The 23,120-nt window shown below is 49.7% G+C and overlaps 1 protein-coding gene across 5 annotated transcripts in view; it reads right to left on the bottom strand.

Moving 5' to 3' along the window:
• Nucleotides 1-22,826, bottom strand: part of CHD4 (chromodomain helicase DNA binding protein 4) — a 38,980-nt gene extending 16,154 nt beyond the window's left edge. For 3 of the 5 annotated variants that reach the window (XM_025403100.1, XM_025403101.1, XM_025403102.1), the window contains exons 1-25: nt 22,650-22,826; nt 21,626-21,803; nt 17,689-17,810; nt 17,273-17,488; nt 16,965-17,083; nt 16,292-16,533; nt 15,944-16,071; nt 15,552-15,687; nt 15,236-15,414; nt 14,792-15,031; nt 13,231-13,434; nt 12,903-13,108; nt 10,487-10,618; nt 9,830-9,926; nt 8,976-9,167; nt 7,941-8,141; nt 7,615-7,752; nt 7,220-7,341; nt 6,912-7,085; nt 6,440-6,581; nt 6,218-6,349; nt 5,991-6,108; nt 2,573-2,697; nt 1,995-2,232; nt 1,667-1,842 (exon numbers count right to left, since the gene is read on the bottom strand). In XM_025403100.1, coding sequence (XP_025258885.1) covers nt 1,667-1,842; nt 1,995-2,232; nt 2,573-2,697; nt 5,991-6,108; nt 6,218-6,349; nt 6,440-6,581; nt 6,912-7,085; nt 7,220-7,341; nt 7,615-7,752; nt 7,941-8,141; nt 8,976-9,167; nt 9,830-9,926; nt 10,487-10,618; nt 12,903-13,108; nt 13,231-13,434; nt 14,792-15,031; nt 15,236-15,414; nt 15,552-15,687; nt 15,944-16,071; nt 16,292-16,533; nt 16,965-17,083; nt 17,273-17,488; nt 17,689-17,810; nt 21,626-21,725 — 3,879 coding nt within the window. In that variant the 5' untranslated portion in view covers nt 21,726-21,803; nt 22,650-22,826. The remainder of the gene's footprint in view (nt 1-1,666; nt 1,843-1,994; nt 2,233-2,572; nt 2,698-5,990; nt 6,109-6,217; nt 6,350-6,439; nt 6,582-6,911; nt 7,086-7,219; nt 7,342-7,614; nt 7,753-7,940; nt 8,142-8,975; nt 9,168-9,829; nt 9,927-10,486; nt 10,619-12,902; nt 13,109-13,230; nt 13,435-14,791; nt 15,032-15,235; nt 15,415-15,551; nt 15,688-15,943; nt 16,072-16,291; nt 16,534-16,964; nt 17,084-17,272; nt 17,489-17,688; nt 17,811-21,625; nt 21,804-22,649) is intronic. The other 2 variants (XM_025403104.1, XM_025403103.1) reach the window with 2 other exon arrangements.
• Nucleotides 22,827-23,120: the final 294 nt, after the last annotated feature.

Genomic DNA, 23,120 nt, shown 5'->3' with positions numbered 1-23,120 from the left:
CGCCACTGCTCTCCACCCTGGGCGAGAGAGCAAGACTGTCTCAAAAAAAAAAAAGAAAAAAACACACACACAAGGAGGCCGGGCGCGGTGGCTCATGCCTATAATCCCACCACTTTGGGAGGCCGAGGCAGGCGGATCACTTGAGGTCAGGAGTTCTAGAATACCCCAGCACACATGGTATAACCCCGTTTCTACTAAAACTATAAAAAAATTAGCCGGGCATGATGGTGCGTACCTGTAATCTCAGCTACTTGGCAGGCTGAGGCAGGAGAATTGCTTGAACCCAGAAGTGGAGGTAGCAGTGGGCCGTGATCCCACCACTGCACTCCAGCCTGGGCAACAGAGCAAGACTCTGTCTCAAAAAAAAAAACATACGTAAGGCCAGGGCAGTGGCTCACGCCTGTAACCCCTGTAATCCAAGGCGGGTGGATCACAAGGTCAGGAAATCAAGACCATCCTGGCTAACACGGTGAAACCTCGTCTCTAATAAAAACACAAAGAAATTAGATAGGTGTGGTGGCAGGCGCCTGTAGTCCCAGCTACTCGGGAGGCTCAGGCAGGAGAATTGCTTGAACCCGGGAGGCGGAGCTTGCAGTGGGCTGAGATCGCACCACTGCACTCCAACCTGGGGGAGAGAGTGGGACTCCGTCTCAAAATAAATAAATAAATAAATAAATAAATAAATACATAAATAAAATAATAAATACATAAAAATAAACACAAGGAGACCTGGTGCAGTGGGTAACACCTGGAGTGCTTTGGGAGGCCAAGGCAGGAGGACTGCTTAAGGCTAGGAGTTCAAGACCACCCTGGGCAACACAGCAAGACATCTCTAAAAACATTTAAAAAATTAACCAGGTCTGGTAGCACACATCTACTAGGGTCACTCTTCAGCCCAGGAGTTTAAGGTTGCACTGAGCTATGACTGTGCCATTGCACTCTAGCCTGGATGACAGAGCCAGACCCTGTCTCTTTTTTTGTTGTTTTTTTTCTCTTCAGACAAGAGTCTGGCTCTGTCACCAGGCTGGAATGCAATGGCGTGATCTCAGCTCACTGCAACCTCTGCCTCCTGGGTTCAAGCGATTCTCCTGCCTCAGCCTCCTGAGTAGCTGGGACTACAGGTGTGCTCCATCATGCCTGGCTAATTTTTTTATTTTTAGGAGAAACTGGGTTTCACCGTGTTGGCCAGGCTGGTCTCAAACTCCTGGCCTCAAGTGATCTATCTGCCTGTCTCGGCCTCCCAAAGTGCTGGGATTACAGACTTGAGCCACTACACCTCGTAGAGACCCTGTCTCTTAAATAAAAACCAGAAAACACAAAGAGACAGATTATCTAGGATCTTCTGCCTTTTCTCTAGAGAGATGAGGTAACATTCAAAATTTTATGTGTAAGGTTTAATAAAACACGTAAGAGAAAATGACATTCTGGTAAAGAGCCAAAATAACTGTTGTGAGCATATTTGGTTGTAAGTTTTCTGACAACCAAGGCAAAGATGAAAATCTGATTAGTCATGTTATCAGCCTTTTTCAAAGGAAGAGGTGTATCAATTCATCAATGTAAGAATTTGCCTATAGATGTTTTCCTCTTGTCTCAAATACCACCTTGGTCTCAGTTCTAATTTTCACACCAATCACCAAGCACAGGATTGCCTTGGATTCATACTCACCCCCATTTCTTCTTCCCGTACCACATACTGGGCCACTTTGAATGAGCTCAAATATTCATTCATGCCCTGCAATTCTGTGTCTTCAGTCTCATCCTGGTTACGGTCCAGCAGCCGTTCAATGGCCTTATCATCGTAGTGGATAACACTGCTATCTTCTCCCTCTTTGTTGTCTCCTCCTATAAAAAATCAAGGGCCCACATCCCCAAAGTCAGCTTCAGCAGCTGCAGTGGAAAAAGCAAGTCCCACAAGACCCTTGGTATCAAAGATTCTCCCTAACCTTTAGAGAGGCCAAGCCCCACACCAAAATGTAAGTTCCTGACTAGCTCACCTCCATCAGTGGCTTCATCCTTGAAAAGTTCCTCAGTGCCAAATTTGAGGATATCATCAAGCTCCTGTTTGGACATAGATCCAGTCTTGGAGCCCAGCCCAGGCCGTACCACTAGATGCGTCAGCATCATTTTCTTCTTTGCCACCTGCGTGATGCGCTCCTCAACTGACGCACGGGTCACAAACCGGTAGATCATTACCTTTTTATTTTGCCCAATTCGGTGAGCTCTGCTAAAGGCCTGGAGTTGAGCAGGAAATAAAGCCAGAAATTGTATTTTCCTGGTGCCACTCTTATCCTGACTTCCACATAGTATTCTAAATTCGGCACAAGACAAGGTCTACAGCCTGCCCTCATAGGAAACTTCCTTTTGCACCCCTGCCTCCAGACACCACCCTCTAACATGTTACCCAAAATAGGACCACAGCTAACCAAATTCTCTGGCTTACAATAAGGTAAACAACACAAAAAGAATCTGTTGTTTCTCACCTAAAAACCTAATTCCAGATGGTAGAGTGCTCATAGAGGCCACTATGCCTCTAACATGTTACTTATTAAGGCTGCCTGCTGCCTCTGCTCACCTGAATGTCATTATGGGGGTTCCAGTCAGAGTCATAGATAATAACTGTGTCAGCAGTGGCCAGATTGATTCCAAGGCCCCCAGCTCGAGTGGAAAGCAAGAAGCAGAACTGCTGAGCACCTGGTGCTAATAAAGGAACCAAAAACACCATTAGAAGTGTCTCCTAAATTCCAATTCACAAATGTAGTTTAAAAAATTAAGCCGGGGCAGTGGCTCAAGCCTATAATCTTAGCACTTTGGGAGGCAGACACAGGTGGATCATTGGAGTTCAAGACCAGCCTGGCCAACATGGTGAAACCCTGCCTCTACTAAAAATACAAAAATTAGCCAGGCATGGTGGTGTACACCTGTAGTCCCAGCTACTCGGGAGGCTGAGGCAGGAGAATCGCTTGAACCCGGTAGGCAGAGTTTACAGTGAGCAGAGATTGCACCACTGCACTTCAGCCTGGGCAACAGAGCGAGAGACTCCATCTCAAAAAAAAAAGAAAAATTAGCTGGGCATGGTGGTGCACACCTGTAGTCCCAGCTACTCAGGAAGCTGAGGCAGGAGAATCACTTGAGCCCAAGAGTTCAAGGTTATAGTGAGCTTTGTGCTACTGCACTCCAGCCTGGGCAACAGAGCAAGACCCCATCTTTTAAAGAAAAACGTCAGAATAGGCCAGGTGCAGTGGCTCACGCCTATAACCCCAGCACTTTGGGAGGCTGAGGTGGGCAGATCACCTGAGGTCAGGAGTTCGAGATTAAGCTGGCCAACATGGTGAAATCCTGCCTACTAAAAATACAAAATTAGCCAGGCATGGTGGCAGTCACCTGTAATCCCAGCTACTTGGGAGGCTGAGGCAAGAGAATCGCTTGAACCCAGGAGGCGAAAGTAAAAAAGAAAGAATGTCAGAATATAAAACCTCATAGGCAAACACCACAGTAATAATCATTGTAAGCAAAGTCCACTGATGGATACTAAAATCAGTGTGAAAGTTTAAGGAGAAACAGGACACTGACACTGTCTCAAATATCTCCCTCAAGCTATTTATCAATCACAATTGGGAACAAGAGAAACTTTACACTGCAGAAACTCAACAGACACCACCTTAACCAGTGATCAAGTCATTACCAGTAAGGGGACATAACACATGTCCGTGCCCCAGTATGATGCATTGAAAAGGAAACATCATCGGCCGGGTGCAGTGGCTCACAAGGTCAGGAGATCGAGACCATCTTGACCAACGTGGTGAAACCCTGTCTCTACTCACAGTACAAAAATTAGCCGGGCATGGTGGCGGGCACCTGTAATCCCAGCTACTCGGGAGGCTGAGGCAGGAGAATGGCTTGAACCTGGGTGGAGGTTGCAGTGAGCCAAGATCACACCACTGCACTCCAGACTCCAGCCTGGTAACAGAGCAAGACTGTCTCAAAAAAAAAAAAAAAGAAAAGAAAAGAAAAGGACACAACATCACCTCTGTGGCATTCTTGCACAAAATGTCTAATTTAATCAAGAGAAAACATCACACAAACCCAAACTTAGAGCCATGCTACAAAATAACTGACCAGTGTTCATCAAAAGTATCTATATTGACCGGGCATAGTGGCTCGCACCTGTAATCCCAGTACTTTGGGAGGCCGAGGCAGGTGGATTACCTGAGGTCAGGAGTTCGAGACCAGCCTGGCCAACATGGTGAAACCGTCTCTACTAAAAATACAAAAATCTGCTGGGCATGGTGGCGCACACCTGTAATCTCAGCTACTCAGGAGGCTGAGACAGGAGAATCGCTTGAACCCAGGAGGCACAGGTTGCAATGAGTCAAGATCGTGCCACTGCACTCCAGTCTGGGCAACAGAGTGAGACTCCATCTCAAAAAAAAACCTGTATCATGTAAGAAAAGGAAAAAAAATAAATGTCATAGATAGCAGGAAGCACAATAACTAAATGGAACATGGGACCTGGGATTGGATCCTGAAACAGAAAACAGACATCAGGAAAAATTGGTGACATCCATTGAAGGTCTGTCATTTATAGTATAATACCAATGATAATTTCCTAGTTTTGATCATTGTACTGCAGTTATGTAAGTTATTATTAAGAGAAGCTAGCTAGTTGAACAGTATACATGAACTCTCTGTGCTGTTCTGTAACTTAGTAAGTCTAAAATTAAAATAAAAAGTTTTTTTAAAAGGCCGGGCGCGGTGGCTCAAGCCTGTAATCCCAGCACTTTGGGAGGCCGAGACGGGCGGATCACGAGGTCAGGAGATCGAGACCATCCTGGCTAACACGGTGAAACCCCGTCTCTACTAAAAAAATACAAAAAACTAGCCGGGCGTGGTGGCGGGCGCCTGTAGTCCCAACTACTCGGGAGGCTGAGGCAGGAGAATGGCGTGAACCCGGGAGGCGGAGCTTGCAGTGAGCTGAGATCCGGCCACTGCACTCCAGCCTGGGCGGCAGAGCGAGACTCCGTCTCAAAAAAAAAAAAAAAAAAAAGTTTTTTTAAAACAAGTAGTAGTGACACTGAGTACAGTGGCTTATGCCTATCATCTCAATACTTCGGGAGGCCAAGGCAGAAGGACTGCTTGAGCCCAGAAGTTTGTGATCAGCCTGGACAACATGGCAAGACCCCATCTCTTCAAAAAAATTTTTTTAATTAGCTAGGTACAGTGGCTCAAGCCTATAGCCCCAGCTAGTTGGGAGGCTGAAGCAGCAGGATCACTTAAGCCTGGATGTGGGTCCAGGTTGTAGTAAGCCATGATCATGCCACTGCTCTCCAGCCTCCGCAACAGAGTGAGACCCCATCTCAAATAAACAAAACAAAACAGGCTGGGCATGGTGGCTTGTGCCTGTAATCCCAGCACTTTGGGAGGCCAAGGTGGGTGGATCACCTGAGGTCAGGAGATGAAGACCATCTTGGCCAACATGGTGAAACCCCATCTCTACTAAAAGTACAAAAATTAGGTGGGCGTGGTGGCACGCACCTATAGTCCCAGCTACTTGGGAGGCTGAGGCAGGAGAATCACTTGAACCCAGGAGGCGGAGGTTGCAGTGAGTCAAGATTGCACCACTGCACTCCAGCCTGGGTAACAGAGCAAGACTCCATCTCAAAAAAAAAACAAACAAAAAACAAAAAACAAAACCAAACCCTAGTAGTGTCTACTGAGGCAGATAAGTCTGCTAGTAACTTGCTATTTGAGCTTGAACAAGTCCTGACCTCTTGCTTGCCCTCAAGATACAATGCTTTCTTCTTTCTAGCAGAAAGAACAAAGACCCCAAAGGAAAAAATCTCCTAGGAATAGTCCAATACATTCTTCCAACTGAGACATTCAAAAGCTTTACTCTTCCATCTCAAATGACAAAGCCCGAAAAGAACTACACAGAAAAGCAGATGCACAAGAAGTTACAGAGAATTCCTGAAACTAAACAACTTCTCTCTCACCATTGAAGCGGTCAATGGCCTCTTGCCGCATGTTCCCAGTGATTCCACCATCGATGCGTTCGTATTTATAACCTTCATGTTCCAAGAAATCCTCTAGCAAGTCTAGCATCTTGGTCATCTGTAAAAGGAGCATGGTTTAATTATGGAAGAGTCAGATGGTAACCCTTTCCTGAGATCACTGAGGGTTGTCTATGACTGTTCCCTAAAGCTCCCAGTCCACATGATACCTGGGAAAAGATGAGTACACGATGCCCACCCTCTTTAAGGTTCTTGAGCATTTTCTGCAGCAGCAATAATTTCCCAGATGCTCTGATTAGGGCACTGCCATCATACATGCCATTAGGCATCTTAGGGGCTTCCTGAGAACAAAAGCAAAGAAAAAAATATTAAAAGAAAGCACATATGGAGGAGTCCCAACCCAGGGAAAAACAGGAGGTGGCACTACATACCATTGCAGCCACAGGGAAGAGGTATGGATGGTTGCAGCACTTCTTAAGATCCATCACCACATTTAGCAGAGACACCTGGTTGCCACCACCTCGGGCATTGAGTGCTTCAAAATTTCGAGTGAGGATGTACTTGTAGTATTTCCTACATGGCCAAGGTAGAAAGACAGGTTAGACCTGAGAGGCTTTCGGTGACTAATAATGCAGGCCCAACAACTAAGATCTTTCTTCCAACACATCCCACTTTGGCACTAAGGACACCTAACGCACAAGCACTACCACCACCATTTTAAATGAGGAAAGGTATAACTTAAAATAAGTAAGAACCATGTGCTCCAGCGCCCTAGCATCAGGTTTCTTTAGGCCTTGCTTGCTCCTGTCACCAGATGCCTTGAAGCTGAGTGAGGGAGGAATAGGAAAGACTGCAGACTGGCAGATGTCTAAATGGAGTCTGTTTCTGTCCCTCCCAACTCACTTCTGCATAGGGCTCAGCTCCACACGCACAATTAGTTCTGTCTTGGAGGGCATATTCTTGAACACATCGGCTTTCAGCCGCCGCAACATGTGCGGCCCCAGCATGTCATGCAGTTTTTTTATCTGGTCCTCCTTGGCAATGTCAGCAAACTCCTCCAAAAAACCTTCCAAATTGCTTCAGAAAGAAAAAGGAAAAAGTTATCGGAGAAGGAGAAGGAGAAGGGAAGAAAGAAAAGTGATACAGGAAATGGGCAACAGGAAGAATGAGAAGCACAATTATGAGCCGATTACAGATAAACACATACTTACTGGAACCTCTCGGGGGTGAGAAAGTTGAGCAGATGAAACAACTCTTCGAGATTGTTTTGTAATGGAGTCCCAGTCAGCAACAACTTGTGCTGGAGTGAGTAACCATTCAAGACCCGGAAGAACTGGTGAAGCAGATGGAAAAATGTGAAATCCAATGAAAACACAGCTCTAGTAAATCTCTACCAAATTTCAAGTTTTTCACTGCCCAATAGTTAAGCATCCCACTCCTCACATTCTTTTTAAAGGCCTGGCCACCAAGGGCTGTCACATACAAGGAAAGAAGGCAGAGACAATTTTTCTCTCTCCTCTCCACCTGCAAGTCTTCCCCTTAACAAACTGGGAGTACTAGAAAAAACTCAAAGTCAGGGCTCCAACATCCCTCCCTCAGCCCTCACCTTAGACTGATTGTTCTTCAGCCTATGGGCTTCATCCACGATGAGGCAGGCCCAATCAATAGAGCCCAAGATAGCCATGTCAATGGTGATCAATTCATAGGATGTCAGCAGCACATGGAATTTCACAGATGCCTCTTTCTGCACATGAAGGCAACTTGGTCACTACTAGTCACCTTCTCTCATGTAATCACAACCCGGGGACTGACGGAATGTTTTCCTCCTCCCAGGATTACCCTTTTGCCTCACCAAGGACCAGATCATAAGGAGGTAAACTAAGCCAGAAGCCGCAACTCTTTCTCTAGGGTGGCTTCCCTGCCCTGAGATACCTTCATGCGGGAGGCCTTCTTGCCGCCACGAATAGCATTGTCTTCAAAGGAGAACTCATTCTCTCGGATGATGGCACGGCTGTCCTTGTCACCCACATAGGTTACAACATACATGTCTGGAGCCCACATTTCAAACTCCCGCTCCCAGTTGATGATGGTAGAAAGAGGGGCACTCACTAGGAAGGGGCCTTTGGAATGACCCTTTGAGGAAGAAGAGGAAAGTCAGGACTGAGGGCCCCCGCACACTGCAACCCCAGTGAATACCCAGCACCCTGCTGTCCCCTCAAGCCGAGCCAAGGACTGACACCTGCGCTCCTGCTCCTGTTCTCACCTTTCTCCATACACATGCCCAGCCTGTGCCTTTCCAAAAAGACAAGGTCCCACCATAACTACAAGTCTTATCTCTCCCATTAAGTCTTTCTATACTTTTTTCCTGAGACGGAGTTTCACTCTTGTTGCCCAGGCTGGAGTGCAATGGTGCAATCTCAGCTCACTGCAACCTCCGCCTCCCGGGTTTAAGTGATTCTCCTGCCTCAGCCTCCCAAGTAGCTGGGATTACAGGCATGCGCCACCACGCCCGGCTAACTTTGTATTTTTAGTAGAGACGGGGTTTCACCATGTTGGTCAGGCTGGTGTCAAAACTCCCGACCTCAGATGATCCACCCACCTCAGGCTCCCAGTGCTGGGATTACGGGTGTGAGCCACTGCGTACAGCCAAGTCTTTCCATACTAATTCTACTCGTAATTCTACTTCCCTCAACACATAATCATTCCCCTAGAACTGAGACTCTACGGACCCAATGCTAATCCTACCCAGGGCTCCACACCCTCAAATCTTCTGCTGCGTACGTATGTTTATCCACTATCACATTTATCTACTATCTATTAAACACATGTGTTTATTTATTATCCATAGTGTTCTTGAAGGTCAGAGACCAATTTTTTTATTCCTTTATCTCTCTACTCAGAGTGTAAGTGAAGGTTTCAAACACAAAATATCCACACAAAAAAACTATCAGCCCCAGATTTCCTTACCTCCTTGTAAAGGGAATAGAGGAAGACTGCTGTCTGTACAGTTTTCCCAAGGCCCATCTCATCAGCCAAGATGGTGTCAGTGCCCTGAGCCCAGGAGAAACGCAACCAATTCAGACCCTCCATTTGATAGGGGTGCAGGGTTCCACCTGTAGCATCCAGGTACTCTGGCTGTCGCTCATACTTCACTGTTGGCTGAAGGATGAAACAGAGAAGTCAAGAGCTGGCAAGGAACTCCCTTCCTCCCCTAATACAGCAGCTGCTTCCTCCTCTCTAGTCTTCACGGATCCTCCCGGGGAAAAGCTACAAAAATTCTGAGGGAAGAGATCCCCTATAATTACTGCAATTTCATGTTTACTTTAGGGTCCTCCAGGAAACAGGGCTTAACCAGACAGATCTGATTTTGGTCCTACATATCACTGAGGAAAAACACATCACAGACTCCCTACCAATACAATAATTCTACTAGTCAGGATCTACCAGGTAAATAATGTATGTCCCTGTTAGATGAATCTTTTTAACTTTAATCACCCTCAAATTACACTGTACAAACAAAACCCAGAGGAACTGAGCCTGAATTAAGCCAGATTCCAATGTAAGTTCATAAAAGCTAGGCTATGTGACCCCTCCCCCCTAGATAACACTTCTTCAGTCATTCAAAATACACCTCCTTTTTTTTTCTGATGACAAAAGAAGAAAGTAATCCCAGTGCTTTCTGATATATAGAGACGTGGAGAAGTGGGGAAGCAGACTTGAAGTGATCTTTTCATTACCTAAGAGTACCATCATTAGACTGCAGCAAAGATACACTGTCCTACCCAACAATCTACCCTCCAGTCCCTTCCACTCCGACTCACATCAACTGTTGGCGTTTCTGGAGGTCTCTCCAACTTTCGAAGCTTCACCTTCTTGAGCTTCTTGCCTGGTCGGCCTTCCTCACCCCTCATTAACTCCCTAAAGAAGAAAGACGTCACGCAGCTGCCCAAAGTCCTTTTCTATAGAAGAAACAACTTGCCCAGGCACAGAGGCTCACACCTGTAATCCCAACACTTTGGGAGGCTGAGGCAGGCAGGTCACCTAAGGTCAGGAGATTGAGACCAGCCTGGCCAACATGGTGAAACCCCGTCCCTACTAAAAATACAAAAATTAGCCAGGCGTGGTGGCAGACACCTGTAATCTCAGCTATGAGGCAGGAGAATTGCTTGAACCCGGGAGGCGGAGGTTGCAGTGAACCGAGATCGCACCATTGCACTCCAGCCTGGGGGACAAGAGCAAGACTTCGTCTAAAAAAAAAAAAAAAAAAAAATTAGTTGGGTGTGGTGGTATATGCATATAATCCCAGCTACTCAGGAGGCTAAGGCAGAAGAATCGTTTGAACCAGGGAGTCAAAGGTTGCAGTCAGCCAAGATCATGCCACTGCACTATAGCCTAGTGACAAAGCGAGGCTCCATATTAAAAAAAAAAAGAAAGAAAAAAAAAAGAAATAACTCTATTCCTCACCCAAAATCACTCACCTGTGATTCCAATAGCTCTGCTTGAACAGGTCGTAATCCTGGATCTCCACATCCTCACTCTCCCAAGAAGCCTGATCATAAGGTAAGTCCCGCCACTTGATCAAGTAGTGGACATGGCCCTTCTTGTCCACGCTGCAAGTCAAGGAGAAAAAACCCTCAGAGCCAGAAAAAGCAACCCTCCTCACTTGCTCTCAAAACCCAGCAATACCGTATGTTCCACACCAGACCTCTAGGTATGCCACAGATCACACGTTTTCAGAGCCTCTACTATACCAGTCTTTGACCAAAAATTATCTCCAATTTATACTTTCCTAGTTACACTCAAACACCAGAATTCAGTCAGTTAATAATTAACATAGAGTGTTGGCCAGGTGCAGTGGCTCACACCTGTAATCCCAGCACTTTGGGAAGCCAAGGCAGGCAGATCACTTGAGGCCAGGAGATCAAGACCAGCCAGGCCAACATGGCAAAACCCCGTCTCTACCAAAAAAAATTAACCAGGCGTCAAGCCAGGCACAGTGGCTCATGCCTGTAATCCCAGCACTTTGGAAGGCTGAGGCAGGTGGATCACAAGGTCAGGAGTTCAAGATCAGCCTGGCCAATATGGTAAAACCCCGTCTCTACTAAAAATACAAAAATTAGCAAGGCGTGGTGGTGCATGCCTGTAATCCCAGCTACTCAGGAGGCTGAGGCAGAAGAATTGCTTGAACCCAGGAGGTGGAGGTTGCATCAAGCTGAGATTGCAGCACTGCACTCCAACCTGGGTAACAGAAAGAGACTCCATCTCAAAAAAAAAAAAAATTAGCCGGGCGCGGTGGCTCAAGCCTGTAATCCCAGCACTTTGGGAGGCCGAGGCGGGTGGATCACGAGGTCAGGAGATCGAGACCATCCTGGCTAACATGGTGAAACCCCGTCTCTACTAAAAATACAAAAAACTAGCCGGGCGTGGTGGCGGGCGCCTGTAGTCCCAGCTACTCGGAGGCTGAGGCAGGAGAATGGCGTGAACCTGGGAGGCGGAGCTTGCAGTGAGCCGAGATCGCGCCACTGCACTCCAGCCTGGGTGACACAGCGCGAGGCTCCGTCTCAAAAAAAAAAAAAAAAAATTAGCCAGGCACGGTGGCACACGCCTGTAATCAGAGCTACTCCGGAGACTGAGGCAGAGAATCACTTGAGCCTGAGAGGCGGAGGTTGCAGTGAGCTTAGATCATGTCACTGCACTCCAGGCTGGGCCACAGAGCGAGACTCTGTCTCAAAAAATAAATAAATAGGCCACACGCGATGCCTCATGCCTGTAATCCCAGCACTTTGGGAGGATGAGGCGGGCGGATCACGAGGTCAGGAAATTGAGACCATCCTGGCTAACACAGTGAAACCCCGTCTCTACTAAAAAAAAAAAAAAAAAAAAAAAAATTAGCCAGGCGTGGTGGCGATCGCCTGTAGTCCCAGCTACTTGGGAGGCTGAGGCAGGAGAATGGCGTGAATGCGGGAGGCAGAGCTTGCAGTGAGCTGAGATCGCGCCACTGCACTCCAGCCTGGGCAACATGTCCGTCTCAAAAAAAACCACAATAATTAAATAAATAAATAAATAAATAACATAAAGTGTCAGGCGCAGTAGCTCCCACCTGTAATCCCAACGTTTTGGGAAACTGAGGCAGGTAGCTTGCTTGAGCCCAGGAGTTTGGGACTGCTGTGAGCAGTGATCACGACACTGCACTCAAACCTGGGCAACAGAGCTAGACTTTGTCTCAAAATAAAGCATGGTGGCTCATGTGTGTTAATCCCAGAACTTAGGGAGGCCAAGGCAGGCAGATCACCTGAGGTTAGGAGTTCAAGACCAGTCTGGCCAACATAGTGAAACCCTGTCTCTACTAAGAGTACAAAAATTAGCTGGGTATGGTGGCAGGTGCCTATACCTAGTTACTAGGGAGGCTGAAGCAGGAGATTCACGTGAGCCCAGGAGACCGAGGTTGCAGCAAGCCAAGGTTGCACCACTACACTCCCGCCTGGGTAACAGAGCAAGACTCCATCTCAAAAAAACAAACAACCAAGTATGGTGGCTCACGCCTGTAATCCCAGCACTTTCACCTGAGGTCAAGAGATCCAGACCATCCTGGCCAACATGGTGAAACCCCGTCTCTACTAAAAATACAAAAAATTAGCTGGGAGTGGTGGCTCGCGCCTGTAGTCCCAGCTTCTCAGGAGGCTGAGGCAGGAGAATCACTTGAACCTGGGAGGCAGAGGTTGCACTGAGCCAAGATCACACCACTGCACTCCAGCCTGGGCGACTGAGACTCTGTCTCAAAAAAAAAAAACCAGTGTCTTCCAAATCTAAGTTGCCGGTGACATCCATTTTCCCAATCCCTTCAGCGGGAATCTCCCATGGAGACTGCCTATCTCCCATGTGCCCAGCTGGTACCTGTGGTTGAGGATTCGGTGGATCATCATCCACTCAGGTTTTATCCCATAGCGATAGAAGCGTTCCTCCATCTCTGCAAATTTAGGGTCCTTGTTTTTTCGTTTTCGGCTTTTTTCTTCATCACCACCAAAGTCCCCAGAAGGTGGCTCATCCATATCATTCTTCCGCTGATAGTTTCGGAACATCACCTGACAGTGCAGCTCCAGCTTGAAGCGGAAAGAGAAAATCAGCCACCAAGAAGCTGTGTTCATTCTTTCTATCCACAAGGCTCTTTTATCACTATCCTATTCATCGTAGCCCCTACATCTCCAGCCTATCCTCAACTTACCTGCAGTTCAGAAACCCAGGAGCAGTGCCAGTAAGACATGCCTTGCCATTTCACAAAGAACTGCCGCTCTGGCCGCCCCTCCAAGGGCTTTGGGGAGGGCGTGTTGGGATCAGCATCTGGAGGCCGAGGCACTGGTGTGGGAGATGGTGGCTGACCCCACTTCCAGATTAGGATCTTCTGCACTTTGCCCTTCAGAGCTGGACACTGAGGGAAAAAGAGACAACTTAATCTCAAATCATAACCATGGGAGAAGGGACAGCCCACAGTCTCAACTTTATCAAAGGACGATTAAGATCTCATTTCAGGCCTGGAGCAGTGGCTCATGCCTGTAATCCCAGCACTTCGGGAGGCCAAGGTGGGCAGATGACGAGGTCAAGAGATCGAGACCATCCTGGCTAACATGGTGAAACCCCGTCTCTACTAAAAATACAAAAATTAGCTGGGCATTGTGGCACGCGCCTGTAGTTCCAGCTACTCGGAGGGCTGAGGCAGGAGAATCACTTGAACCTGGGAGGCAGAGGTTGTAATGAGCCAAGACTGCCCCACTGCATTCCAGCCTAGGGGACAGGACAGAGAGAAACTCCGTCTCAAAAAAAAAAAAGATCTCATTTCAAATAAAATCTAATCCCAGGACTCCTCCAGGGAGAGAATACAGGTTGAGGACCCCTCATGTGAAATGCTTGGGACCAGAAGTATTTTGGATTTCCCACTTCTGGATTAGATACCTATCTAATCCTAACCTGTGATACAATTCTCTCTCCATTTCTGGACATCATCCAGGATTTCCGTGCCACTATCATTCCTATCTGCTTAACAAAGCCAGTAGTTAAGACTTCAATAAGCAGCCAAAAGAATCAGGAAATCAACAAGACTTAAAGCACAGAATTCCTCCCTTAAGCAATCTAAAAGCAGTAAGTGGCCCTATTAAACATTCTAAACTGGCTGGCACGGTGGTACACACCTGTAATGCCAGCACTTAGGAAGGACAAGGGAGCAGAATAATTTCAGAGCAGGAGTTCAAGACCAGCCTAGGCAACATAGTGAGACCCTGTCTCTACAAAGATTTTTTTTTTTTAATTAGCTGGATGTGGTGGCATGCACCAGTACTCCTAGCTACTCAGCAAGAGGCTGAGATAGGAGGATCACTTGAGCTCAAGAGTTGGAGGTTGCAATGAGCTATGACTGCACCACTGCACTCTAGCCTGGATGACAGAGTGAGACCCTGTCTCCAAAAAAAAAGTTTTTTAACAAAAAAATTAAAAACATTGTAAGCTACCAAGACCCTGAGGCAGGGTGTCAACACAGAGACACATGTTCTCAGCTAGAAGAACATTGCTTCATCTCCTCTTCAGAGAGCTGGCAAAACATCAACTCCTCTGTTTGAAGTCAGTCCTACATTTTCCCAGGACAAAAGTATCCCAACACTATAGGATAAAGGAAAATACCTTTCTCAGAGTTGAAAAGCTCACAGTTCCTCTCCCGCACCCCAGCTTCACAATACCCTACATAGAAAAGACTACACTTTCCACATCTTTTGCCCTGGCTGAGATCAGTCACTCACCGTACAACGGGGACAGAGCCATTCACCGTTGGGGATCTCTGGAAGTGGGGGATTCAGGCAGTGGATATGGTAGGAAGAAGGACAGGTATCACAGCAGAGCAGCTCCCCACCATCCTTGCAGACCCGACAGAATTCCATATGGTGGTCATCCTCCTCTTCGAGGTCTCCCCCAACCTCTTCCAGGATCTCCTCACCCTCCGAATTGTCCTCTTTAGCTTCCCACTGGATGCCTTCCTTCTCCTGCAGTAAACGACCACAGATTCAGATTATTACCCCCACCCACCCACCGAAGTCTGAAGCCAGTACCCATCATTCCTTTGAATGCTTCCCAAAGCTCACAACCCGCAGCACCAGCATTTCCATTTCCATCCAGGCCCCAAAGAGCTTTACTGTCCCACCCTTCTTCTCATGAGTTCCAAGGGGCCACAATGGCCAGACACTCACGCAGTGTGGGCAGCTCCACTTGCCCTCAGGAGCCTTCTCCATGTCGGGATCCAGGCAAACCATGTGGTAAGCTCGGGGACAGGTATCACACAGGATGATCTCACCGCCTTGCTGGCACACCTCGCAATAGTCCTGGTGGTCTGTCTCATAACCATCCACAGCAGTCACCTCCTCCTCGCCTGGGCAAGGAAGAGGGAAAGCCCAGTTATTAGAAAAAAACTACCTCCCCCCACCCCCAACCCCTATCTCCTTAGGGAGATTCTTCCCCAATCACTCCCACCTCATCCCATCACAAATATACAGAAGAGAAACACACCTTTCTTTTTCTTTTTAGTGGTTCGGAGTTTCTTGCGGCTGCGGCTACTACGGCTGGTGGAACCATCAGAAACAGAATAGCTATTGATACTGGCATCATCGAAGTCAGATTCCACATCTAAGTCATCATCCTCACTCTGACAGGATGAAAAAGAATAAGGTTAGACATTCAAGCCAAGGGGAAGGAAAGAGTGGCAGACAAGGGAGTGCTCTCTCACTGAGGATACCAGAATCCCAGCAAGCACTGTTATACAGGGAGCCGAGTCTCATCCTGTTCTGTGGGCAACTCCCCACATTCTTATGTGCCTACTATGAAGGACAGGTCCTGATACAAGGTCACATCCTTTCTAGTATACATGGCACCCTCTGTAAAGTGATGGGCTGGGCTCTCACCGAGGATCTCTTACGCTTGGAACCAAAACCTCCCAGCTTGATTTTCAGGGGAGCTACTTTCTTGGGTTTAGGCTTCTTGGCATCAGGTACACGAGGGCTGCCCTTGGGCTTCCTCCGAGCATTGGGACCTAAAATCAGGATACATCCAAATATATAAAATACCACATCACCAAAGATGGGAAAAGATCTTCCCCACATTCAGATGCCCAAACTTCCCTCCAAAATTCAAGACTCACTCCTCCCTCCTATCTCCTACCTTAGGGCTGACAGAACACCATTCCCATGCTCTGTCTTTGACATCTTAAGCCCACACTAGACACCCCCACTCCCATTTGAACCCCATTTCACCTTTGCCCTCCTTGGTCTTGGCCTTGCGGATAGGCACCTCCACAGGGGGAGGTGGTGGTGCAACCTCAGTGGCTGTCACCATGCTCTCCACCACAGCCACCGCTGCTGCTGCCGCAGCTGCCACTGATGCCCCAGAACTGCCTTTGAAGGGATTGTTGGTACTGAACTCCCGCCATTTTGCACCCAAAACCATCATCATCTTGGAGACAGCAATCTTGGGATTTTTTGCAGCAATGAGGGGTCTGGTGGAGAAATGGAGAAGAGCAGAGGAAAATGTTTAAGAATAAAAGAGGCCAGGCGCAGTGGCTCAAGCCTGTAATCCCAGCACTTTGGGAGGCCGAGACGGGCGGATCACGAGGTCAGGAGATCGAGACCATCCTGGCTAACACAGTGAAACCCCGTCTCTACTAAAAAATACAAAAAACTAGCCGGGCGAGGTGGCGGGCGCCTGTAGTCCCAGCTACTCGGGAGGCTGAGGCAGGAGAATGGCGCAAACCCGGGAGGCGGAGCTTGCAGTGAGCCGAGATCCGGCCACTGCACTCCTGCCTGGGCGACAGCGCGAGACTCCCTCTCAAAAAAAAAAAAAAAAAAAAAGAATAAAAGAAAGAAAGAGAAGAAAGAAGAGATAATAGAAAGACTCTCCTCCCCCTTCCGCAAGCCCCTCCTGTTTTACCTGACAAACTGGCTGAAGGCCTTGTAGTTGGTGAGGGTTCGATAATCCTCCTCTGAGAACACATGGTCAATGTCTTCCATGCCCCAGTCTTCCAGGAGCTGAGCAGATGATTTAGGCTCCTGCAGAAAGAGCAAAGTCAAGCACCTGCCACCTAGTGCCCACACCTGCTAAACAAATTTGTACTGAAAAACCAGAGTAACAGAGTTAAAAGGAAAAGAAAAGAAAGTGTTCTAAAGGGCAGTAGGATGTCTAAGAAACAAAAGGACAAAAGTTTAACTGTACAAAGAAGAGGATGCAGGTCCAGGCACCTTTGAATCATCATCATCGTCATCCTCCTCCTCCTCCTCCTTCCGCTTGGATTTGCTCTTCTTCTCTTTCTTAGGTCCAAGCTTCTTCTTCTTCTTCTTACCAGGGGTATAGTCGCTGCCCTCACTGTCTGAGCGCAGAGCCACCTCTTCCTCCTCCTCCACAAACTCTGGCCCCTCCCCAGAGCTGTCCCCCAGCTGCCGGCATAAGAGCATACGCTGGAGCAAGGAAAGGGGGGGAGAGGGAGACAGACACACACATGCTACACACATGCTGACCTCAGGACAGCCCTGAGGCTCATCCCCAGAACCTGGCCCACCACTCCTAAGAAAGAAACAAATGCCCTCAGCCCTTCAACCCTTCTCAGAGCTCCTCCCTTCTTCTTCTGGTTCCCCGTAACATTCAGTCACCCACTCACCTCCTTTTTTTGGCGCTTGCTCTTAGGGATTTTAGGGTCCCGAGGTTTCTTAGGCTTTTTCTTCTTCTTGAGCTTTGGAGTCTCTGTTTCTGACAAATCCTCTTCTGGGTCCTCTTCATTTTCTACATGTATTTGGCAAAGAGTGGTAGGCAGGGAAAAAGATCAATAGCAAAAGGTTAGGCCCTAATCCAGAGGCTTTAGACTTTATTCCCCACCTCTTGTCCCAGATTCCTCTGAAGAGAACTGCTATACTCTGTACAGAAGGAAGCTGATACCCAGGACAAAAACAGACAAAGAGAGAGCTGTATATACCCAAAATAGGCCTGCCAGGCCAGACCAGGCCCACCTCGGGCAGCTGTCCAGACCCCTGCCTCCTCTCTCCCAATTCCTACCAGCAATCCTCTAGATGTTCACCAGCACAGCTGAACTGAGCTGCTTAGAGTTCACCATGTAAGACAACTAGATTTAGGCCTCCTATAACTGGCCACCAAGTATTCTATAAACTAGGGAATGAGAATGAAAGATCCTACTCAGAAAACAAAAACTATACAATATACCTTCCCAGAACAGGATCAGTTCAGGGGTCTCGGAAACCACATCCTTCTCCAACCACTTTGAAATCATCACTGCTCAAATTAACCAGAACCTCTAAGTCCTAGGTTCAGGTGCCAGACCAATCTCATGCCCACTCCTAAAATACAATTTCCTTTCCCCATCTCCAACCCTAATGTTCCTCCTCAGCTTCTCCTGGGTCAGCAGCCTCTTCTCCCTAGGGGCCCAAATCAGCCCAGCTGTCACCATCTCCCCCTGCACCCGCCCCCCAGCAATCCTCCTCCCATCTGGCTCCACCTCCTCCCCTGGCTGGAAGCACACACAAAGCCTGGGGTAATACTGAAAGCTCCTGGGCAAGGATAGGTGGGAAGGGGCACACAGAAGGCCAGGAGGCAGCTTCCTTTGTAACAGACATTCACACCAGACTCCCTCCTCCCTCCTCTCTCTCCCTCTTTCCAAGCCACCCCCGCCCAAGTTGGGGGGGGGGGTAGAGAAAGGAGTGGAGAGAAGAAGGGAGTGCCTCACCCACTGAGGAGAGGGAAAATGGCTCCTGACCGCAGAAGCCAGTCCAGGGCACCCAGCTGCCAACATAGGACAGACAGGAAGTGGCAGGGGAGGGGGCGGGGTTGATGGGGGGGCGGGGTTGACAGAGGTGGGGCGGGGGGAGACTGCCCTCACAGAAGCCTCCCCAAATTATTACCTGGCCCCAAGTCCAAATGCCACCTACTCTGGGATGACACGGTTCACAAGAGGCCACCCTAATGTCCTAAGCAAAGAAACCCAAGGAGAGTGAGACAAACACGAAGGTAATACTAAGGGAAGAACTCGATTACTCCCTCGATCACAATTATTTTTTCAATCATCAGAGCTGAGATTTAACAAAGGCTCAGTGGACCTGTGGTCAGGACATACAACCTTCTCCCCAAATTTCTGATACCCAAAAGATTTAGTTTGAGGAATGGAGGCCCACAAGAAGCCTCTGAAGCTCAGCTTCCTCACCCCCCCCACCCAGAGTCCTATCCAACAAATATGGGAATGTCTGCACAAAAAAAAGGAGCAGGACCCAGACAGTGGTAGAAGATAACATCCCGGCCGGGTGCAGTGGCTCATGCCTGTAATCCCAGAACTTTGGGAGGCTGAGGCGGGCAGATCATTTGAGATCAGGAGTTCGAAACTAGCTTGGCCAACATGGTGAAACCCCATTTCTACTAAAAACACAAAAATTAGTCGGGCATAGTGGTGGGTGCCTGTAATCCCAGCTACTCAGGAGGCTGAAGCAGGAGAATCCCATGAGCCAGGGAGGTGGAGGTTGCAGTGAGCCAAGATCGTGCCACTGCACTCCAACCTGGGTGACAGAGTGAGACCCCGTCTCAAAAATAAAAAAGAAAGTAATATCCCTCCTTCAATCCCTGACATGCTCTTAGCTCTTAACCCCCAAAATTAGCCCTAAAATGTCTCTGGCTCCCCACTTCTTGAGCTAGACAGACACTAGGGAATGAGACATTAGGCTGGACAAAGCACCATCAGCCTCCCTGCTTCTCAGCCCAGAATAAGACCAGGCACAAGAAAGCCCCTCCCATTCCCCCTTGGGAATGGAACACCAGCCCGGATTTCACCAGAATCATTTTCTTCAGGGCTTTTCCCCAACAATCCCCAAGTCAACCCCCAATCCCCATCAGCTAGCTATATCTCACCACCCCCATAAAAGCTGGAAGTGGAGATAAAGATAACCCATAGAGGCAAAGGGGACATCCTTCCATGCACATGGAACCCCCAAACTTCTCAGGCAAATAATATGCTGAAATGGCAAACAACAAACTGACTGAGATATAGAGGAAGATTTGGGAAAGGGACAGGAATGGGGTGTGGCAAGTGGAAAAAGTGGGTCATGCTACAGCTCAGGACAGAGTTCACAGCTCCTGCACAGCTCCCAGTCAACATGAAAGGCAGCCCCAGCCCAAGGGGACAATGGGAGGCCAAGATGTGGAACCCACAATGTCTAGGCAGCACTACTGTTTCTCATGCCCCTTTCAGAAGGACGGGGTCCCCTTACCAGCACCACCACCCTGCCCTCACCTTGGGCAAGGGCATGGAAATCTGCCCCTCTACCCTACACAAGGATGAAACCAAGTTTCTCATCCCAACAGCCAAGACTCCATGACAACACTAACCCCTCTCCTAAATGGCCTCAGGTTGAAGTCAAGACTTCCAACTTAAAAAGTACCAAATGTGAAAGCATCTCTCCCAGACCACCTCAACTTCCACTGAAGCTAAGAAGAGAGAAGGCAGAAGTGAATGATGCTGGATGAGAAACAAAAACAGGATCAGCAGGCTCCAAAATGAGAAGAAAAGTAGAAGCAGAAGGAATGAAGAAATGACACATAGAAAAAAAAAAAATGAAACTAGAAAACATGAAGGTCAAGGAAACAAGTAGATGACTTAGCTAGGGGCTCTGAAAAAGGACACAGAAGAGAAAGACATCTGCTTAGGAACATGACATCAACCATCATTTGAGGATAGACAAGGGCTCCCCCAATCAGGCAATGTAGTTATAACCATACGGGTTTGGCCAGTTCATGGAGCAACCCCAAAACACAGATAGAACAACCCCTAGCACACCTACACAGACGCTTCACACTGCTAGCCTAAACCCCAGGCTACCTCATAGAGACAGAAGCCAGTAGGAAAAAAGCCAAAATTATGTCCACTCACCAAGAGAAGAGAGATGCCCTCCCTTCTTTTGCCCCTCTTCACTAGGCTATTACATCCTTCCCGAGCCCCCATCACTTCCCCACTCAAAACATTCCAGCAATCTGCCTGGCTAAAAGCACTCCAGATCCTGCTGAGGAGCGCGATTCAAACTTCACACAGCTGAGACAGCACAGAAAACCGGTAACTGATCAGAAGCTAAAAATAATCAGATAGAGTGTAACCAGCACTCCCTCTTTCTTTTCCACAGCGGCAACCACAGGATCCTACTAGCACAGATGCCGGGCTGGTCTTTCAAATAGAATCCTCAATGCCCCCCTCCGCCGCCACCACAAGCCTCCAGGGGTCCCAGCTACCTGCATTCCTCCGAGGACCCACACACAAGGTAATGCCTGCCAGCCCAGAGAGCTCCCTCAACTGGGAACTGCAGAGCATTCCTCAAGACAGAGTGCAGCAAGCTGGCATCTCCGTCCGCGGTGCCCAGGAGGCACATGGCTTCCACCCCCCTCACACTAGAGCTCCGCAGAAGGGAACCACTCCCTTCGGATGCCCTCCACCTCCGGCTCCGGCTCTGCACAGAGACAGCCGAGCAACACAGTCCTGCCTCACCAGAGCAGTCACTCGGGAGAGCCCCAGATGCCTCCTTCCCGCCCTGGGCCCTTGGGGAAGATGTTACCTGGGTGGGGTGGGGGCAGGCTGGTGTTCAAAAGTGCATCCATATCCTCCTCCTCACTGCCCGCCGAGCAGGGGGACGGGGAGCCCAGGCCCGACGCCATCCCCTTCCGCTCCCGGCCAGGGAATTGGCCCAGCTGCTCCTGCCGGCGGCCTGGGGCCCTCTACACTGGCCCGAGTCACTGTGCGGGGGAGGGGGGAGAAACAGAGAACAGTCAGTGACGCGCACTGTCCCCCTCCCCCACACCCACCCGCTCTTTCCGCCCCCCACCCCAGCCACCCTAGCAGGGCACCCGAACCGCTCAGGCTGAACTTAGTTCCACACTCCTTGGGGGCAGCCCGGAAGCCGGCTCCCCGGCAGGCGCCCCCACGGAGCGAGGGAGCGACGCCTCCGAGGGCAGGCTGGTGCAAGCGCGGGGAGGGGAGACGCCGGGCTGGACCGAGCGGGGTGTGACGGGGGAGGGGGTCCGAGTGGCAGCGGCACGGGGGGGCCAGGGGAGGCGGCAGGCGGCGAAGCGCTCTGGGACACAAGGTCACTTGGGGGTGGGGGGGCGCCTCCCTGCGCCCAGGGAGGGGCCAGTCCCCAGACAGGGCAGCTCTCCAAAGGCTGTCCTCTGGGACAACTCAGGTTCTCCTCAAGAGCTGCGGGGACGAGGGGGCGTGGAGGCTCGGGCGCTGCGGGGGGCCGGAGGCAGGGACCGGGGGGCGAAAGCGTCCCACCGGGAAGGGGGCCGGGCCACGTGTCCCAGGGGGGCAAGTGATCAAAGGGCGAGGGGGTGGGCGCCGGGCATTGTGGGAGACCAAGCCGGAGGCGGGGGTCGCGGGGAGCAAGACTCCGGCAGGGTTAGGGCGGGTGCTAGGGAGGAGGCCGGGCGCCCTGCAGGCCAGGAAAGGAAGGGTCGGCTCCTCTGGGCAAGGGGCGGTCCGCGGGTCCGGAGACGCCTAAGGAAGGGGCGGGTGACGGGAAGACCCTCGGGGCTGGTCGGGCCGTGAGGGGCGTCTCTTTGGGAACCCGGCGCTATCCTCACCCCGGAGCCGCCGCAGGTCGCGCTGGGTCCGGCTCAGTGTCACTCCCGCTCCAGCTCCTCCTCGCCGCGGCCGAAGGGGGGAAAATGGCTCCGGCTCCGGCGTCGCCTCTTAAAGGGCCTGAAACACCGGCCGGGAAATCCCACCGCACAGGCCCCGCCCCCCCACGGACAGCCCATAATAACCTCAACCAACTCCAACCCCCCCTTCCACTACCGCCACCCTCCTCCCCAGGTCTCCCGGGCAACCCCCGCCCCCTCGTCGCTCAGGCAACCACTGGCCACGCCCCCTTCGAGCGCGCGCGCGCGTGTCACCTGGGCAACCGCCCACCTCCTGGCCATCCCATAATACACACGGACATCCCCCCAAAACACACACACATACACCCTGCCCCCCAACATTTCATACACATATGTCAGGGGCTGCTGACATAATATTGCAGACCTTTTGCAACTAACCCTCTTAGACATCCC

The sequence above is a fragment of the Theropithecus gelada genome, chromosome 11 (genome assembly GCF_003255815.1).
Source record: "Theropithecus gelada isolate Dixy chromosome 11, Tgel_1.0, whole genome shotgun sequence".
Lineage (NCBI taxonomy): Eukaryota > Metazoa > Chordata > Mammalia > Primates > Cercopithecidae > Theropithecus > Theropithecus gelada.
Note: the sequence above shows the minus strand (reverse complement) of the source record. Positions and strands in the feature narration are given on the sequence as shown.